Source organism: Sycon ciliatum, chromosome 10 (genome assembly GCF_964019385.1).
Source record: "Sycon ciliatum chromosome 10, ocSycCili1.1, whole genome shotgun sequence".
NCBI classification, from domain to species: Eukaryota; Metazoa; Porifera; class Calcarea; order Leucosolenida; family Sycettidae; genus Sycon; species Sycon ciliatum.
This window is the reverse complement of record NC_088652.1, coordinates 5,531,041-5,536,284: the sequence shown is the minus strand read 5'-3', so window position 1 is coordinate 5,536,284 and position 5,244 is coordinate 5,531,041. Positions and strand designations below refer to the sequence as shown.

The 5,244-nt window shown below is 42.2% G+C and overlaps 1 protein-coding gene across 1 annotated transcript; it reads left to right on the top strand.

The window, feature by feature from the left end:
* The first annotated feature begins 1,196 nt into the window (after positions 1–1,196).
* On the top strand, positions 1,197–4,715 carry LOC135826016 (uncharacterized). Its single transcript, XM_065338647.1, has 4 exons — positions 1,197–1,426; positions 1,818–2,102; positions 2,528–2,695; positions 3,867–4,715. The coding sequence occupies exons 1-4, from the start codon at positions 1,390–1,392 to the stop codon at positions 4,118–4,120; spliced, it is 744 nt and encodes a 247-aa protein (XP_065194719.1). The 5' UTR covers positions 1,197–1,389; the 3' UTR covers positions 4,121–4,715.
* Positions 4,716–5,244: the final 529 nt, after the last annotated feature.

The following is a 5,244-nucleotide window of genomic DNA, read 5'->3' as shown; positions in this document are numbered from 1 at the left end:
GCTTGATATCCTGGGGAGCGCATCAAACTATGTCCACTGCGGGAAAATACAAATTGCAATTTCAAATTTGGACTTCACGGAGAATTTCAAAGTTTTTAGGAAATTAGAGACCACGTGCCACGCACTGCTTTTTCTCTCCGAAGCTCAACACTTGCAAGCAAGATATGAAAGAAAGAAAAAATCATCAGTCACACCACCGGGACTCCAAGCAGGGAGGGGCCTTGCTATTCGCGAGCAATGGCCTAACCAACTGAGCTACAGAATGCCTCTTATCCATAGTGATGGTAAATCTAACCTTCTTCGATCAATTCATATCTGGTTTGCATTATGCTGGAAACTGACACCAATCAAGAGGGCCCTCCGCCATTCGCTTGATATCATGGGGAGCGCATCAAACTATGTCCACTGCGAGCAAATACAAATTGCAATTTCAAATGTGGACTTCACGGAGAATTTTTCACTGATGATTTTTTTCTTTCATATCTGACTTGCAAGTGTTGAGTTTCGGAGAGAAAAGAGCAGTACGTGGCATGTGGCCTCTAATTTGCTAACAACTTTGAAATTCTCCGTGAAGTCCAAATTTGAAATTGCAATTTGTATTTGCTCGCAGTGGACATAGTTTGATGCGCTCCCCATGATATCAAGCCATTGGCCCAGGGCCCTCTTGATAGGTCCGAGTTGCCAGCATGATGCAAGCCAGATACGAATTGATCGAAGACGGATAGATTTACCATCACTGTGGATAAGAGTCATACTGTAGCTCAGTTGGTTAGAGCATTGCTCGCGAATAACAAGGCCCCTGGTTCGAGTCCCGGTGGTGTGCTCTTTTGTACTCTATATTCTAGTCTTCTACCTCTTCTCCCTTATGAACATACTTTCTCATTTTCCATATTTAGTTAGGAGACTCCCTTCGATAGGCATCTGTCTGCCTCTGGAGGATCCGTGAAATTAAAATCAAGAAATCAATGATGGGGCGTTGATGGATCTGCCGCCTGAGGTCTCCGCAGCACGGCCAGATACACGCTGTTATAAAGGTATCATTCGCAAAGGGAAAAAAACATGTATGTACATGTAGATGTATTGTTCAATGGCATTCTGTGCGTGCTTCACTGTATTCTGTGCGTGCTTCACTGTGTTCTCTGCTTTATAGCGCCCTCAGGCATAGCTGTCAACTCAACGGACACTGGAATATATGCACGCATATTGCAGCCACAGATACTACGAGATTGGGTACCAGGATTCTGCTTTGTGTACGACAAAAATGACACTGTGGCTAAACCAACTGTAGTTTGTAACAATAACGAGTCAATCGTGTTGTCGGGCCTGGAAACCAATACTTTGTACAGGGTCAGAGCATTCTTCAAAACTACGATCGGACACAATAGTAGCATGTCCCCTGTAGTCAGCATTGGAACAGTGCCTAAAGGTAAGAGATATCATTACATCAAACACCGACCACGAACAGGGGTGAAGAATTTTGTGAGATTCGTGTTGTACCTCGCACATTCCTTTATGCATGGTCTCTTTCCCCAAATGACGTTCCTATGTCAATTGCATGATTCTCAGGTCAAGCATTGCGGAATCAGGTTAGGGATTAGTTACCCGTGTGCCCAATTCATTTGGTTGATGGTGCAGTGATCAAAGGGAAGAAGTTAAGAAATGAAAAAAACATTTCTTCTCAATTATCCCATGGGAGATTTCCTTCTCCACAAATATGCATTGGAATATTAACAGGCCTTTTTAATGCAGACCGCAAATACTATGTAACGTATGAACAATTTACTGATACATACGTGATCTGAATATGTTTTTATTAGCGCCAACATCGCCTGACAATTACGTCCTCTCAAGTACTACCATCACTGTCTTTATAGGCCGAACAGAAGGCAAAAACCTTCCCATACTCCAGTATTGTGTGTACGGAAGGCCTGCAAATGATATGTCTGGGAATATGACATCGATACCAGTGTGCAACGCGTCTGAAAATGTTACCTTGATTGGCCTGGCTCCAGGCATGACCTATAATGTCACCACCTATGTAAGCAATGCCTATGGAGACAGTGCTCAATCGACCTCCACTCGCATCACCACGTTGCATCAAGGTTGGCACATTTGTTGCGCATGTGTAGCCTCGAGTTGGCATGAATTTAACCCCTCAATAGATGGTGGAACGTTTCGTTCGAATCGTTCAAAACCCAAGAACGTTACCGATTCTCCTCCTTCATACGTCTTGCTGTTCTCATATATCAATTGAGTTAACTTCTCTTTATGATTCTACCTGTAACAGATTGGATTTTATGGTTACTCTATAACACGTTATGTTCGGTGGAACTGTATTTTCGGTATTTCCGTTAGGGGAATCTGGCAACTAAAAAGGTACTAGAATAGTCACTGTATGTAAAGAAAATGTTGGTCACCTACATCTACATTTCACCAGAAAACGATATGGTTCCTCGCACCAAAAATACTTATTTGATTATATGTTGTCCAGAATCTGTTCTTGGTGATGTTTTCCCTTTTTTCATAGCACCAACAACTGATCAAGTCGACGCAACCAGTGGCTACCAAGCTAGCGCAAGCGGCTCCAAATCTGCAGCGATAATTGCGGGAGGGTCTGGCGCAGGACTGCTGGTGCTGGCTGCGACGGTTTTCCTGCTATGGAAATTAAAGTTGACATCCGCGAAACCTGATCCTGGTACGTAAAGTCCAAATTTGAAGCTTCTGAATAGTAATAGGGTTCCTTTTCCTTCTTTTCTCTGGAAAAAAGCGAAATTGATACATTCAGAGGTTTCAAAACTTTACCAAATGGTACTACGGCATTCATCTTACAATTCCAAGAGTGATGTTCTGGACACGTTTCTTAGAAATACTTTACCATCGAAAAATGATAACGTTACCGCTTCAGTCTGGCCTCTCTAACTCGAAATTCCTGTGTGGAAAAATAATACATGCATTCCTACAGGCCTCAGTGCATTGTGCATCATGGGCAGATACCATCATAAACTTTATATACATCATCGATCATGAAAATAATGTCTCGCGATATATTGCTTAAATAGATTTTTGGTTGGAGGAAAGCAAATACGCACACGAAGAACAGAAGCCATATTATTATTTGTAATAGCACTTGAAAAATAGCGCTAGTGGCGCCAACAGCATATTTAGCGGTCAGAGCATAGACCAAATAGCACTTTAAAGACAGCGCTAGTGGCGCCAAGTACACAGTGAGACAATGAATATTACCAGTATCAGACAACAGTGGGGACAACGGTACTACAATGTCAAAACAGTGACAACTTTCGCACATACTTCTTTTGCACGCACAGTTCAGGCTTCAGCTTGGCAATGTACATTGCCTCCAGCACAGCAAGGTGGGATTTGTAGCGCGCACTCGCTTGAATGGTAAAGTGAGAGTGGGTGCCACTAGCGCTATTTTTCAGGTGCCATTTTTGTCAATGCTCTGCCCGCCAAAAGTGCCGGTTATAAGGACTTGCTTACTACCTTGTCAATCATCATTGTATTCGACCTGAAGAGTAATGGAATGAAAGGCCTAGTCGAAAACATTATATGGCTTCTGTGCTTCGTGTGCTGATCTATTGTTTACCGCTGGCAACTGGGCATCATGTGTGCTTGTAGAACTCAATCACACCCCCAGAAGTCCATATTTAGCACTATAGACCTGCCCTTCATCTTACACACTTATACATTCGGAAGTGTGCATGATTTTCAGAAAGTTGAGGTTAACCGTACAACGGGAGTGAAAACATGCAACTCTATTTGCATTACCGAAAGGTGACACAAAGTTCATAGTTGGTATCTCATCCACGTATCCATCGTTCTGACAATATTATGTTTTCCTCTTTCAGTGCTGACCACCTGCCAACTGGACGTAAGAACTCAATCTGTTTCCCATGATGATGAACTTGATTTGGTTCAGAACACGCGCACTAGTATGGAAACCAATGAGGCGTACGAGAGCTGGATCCTGGCTAGGAATGATGCATATGGCTGTGTGGATTTGCGCGAGAATGATGTTCTTCGTGCCGGATGCGGAGCTGGGCGTGCAGAGGAAGGGGGACCGGCCACAGAAGAACAGCATACTTATGTCAGCATCCAATAACGCCAAATGTTTTTCACAATTTTGACCGACTGATACATATCCTCAACGAAATGCAAATGATACAGTAGCATTTAACTCTGTTGTTGAGCCAATAGTAATATGTAAAGCGAAAAAGGACCTTTAAGTTACTAGCTATGACTAACAGTCCACAAAGGTACAGAGATAATATAAAGCCAGGTAAAGTGTCAGATCAGTGTCATGTCGTTAAATGTCTCAATATACTTGTCAGTCTTGTGCCGTGCTGTCTCACTATCTGATGTTATAATTATTAACTCGTTACCTTGGCGGACAGTTAATTATAACTAGTAACTTATAGGGCCTTTTTTCTCTTTGCACAAAACTGTATCATGGTATACTTTTTCATGGCAAGCACGCGATATGTTGCAGTCTTTCTGAGTTTTTTCTTCATATCTCTCTGCCTCTAACTCCAGTAGCGCATGCATTTATCACTGATATACTCTCAAATAGTTCATTGCAGCTCTTGTGTCCTGATGTCACGCATCAGTATGGATATCATTTGTAACTTTCACAAGTAAGTTCAGTGCTAAACCGTTCGGAGCGAGGTTTTTGAAGTAATTTGCTATACATGTATGTTGACGGTGATTCGTACCCAATCTCAATATCTTTATCACCGGAAGAATTACCATTGACATTATATATCCCACCTGTGCATTTAATCCCTGTCAGTAAATCCATTGCATAGCAGAAAATTGCAGCTCGTTCGTTATAAACTTGCAGCAGGTGTATTTTTTTTTGCTTATTTTTATGATTCAAAAGTCGCTAGAATGTTATTCACACTATGTTTCTTTTTGGTAGCACTTCTCTCTAAATTTCGTATGCATAATCAGTATATCCGTTCACTGTGGTTATGGATTGTTTTATAAACATGTGCATAACAGTAGTGGTACTAGTGACGTGGATGGTATGAATATTGAGAACGTGTTCGGGGCACTTCTCTCTGGTTTCCTCAGCCCTTATCTGACCCAGCTAGTGTTACCAAATTCCTATGTATAGTATCGGAATTTTGTACTCAGGAAAATGTGAGGACCACTTTCCTAGGGAGCATGTGTCTTGCATCAACTCCTACGAAATATCACTGGCCCAGAGCTGTATGTGAGAAGTGC

Excerpts from the sequence above, each read along its gene's own strand:
- LOC135826016 (XM_065338647.1), top strand. The coding sequence starts at position 1,390 with ATGTCCCCTGTAGTCAGCATTGGAACAGTGCCTAAAG. Across the intron at positions 1,427-1,817 it reads CATTGGAACAGTGCCTAAAG|CGCCAACATCGCCTGACAAT; the intron begins GTAAGAGATATC and ends TGTTTTTATTAG. Across the intron at positions 2,696-3,866 it reads ATCCGCGAAACCTGATCCTG|TGCTGACCACCTGCCAACTG; the intron begins GTACGTAAAGTC and ends TTCCTCTTTCAG.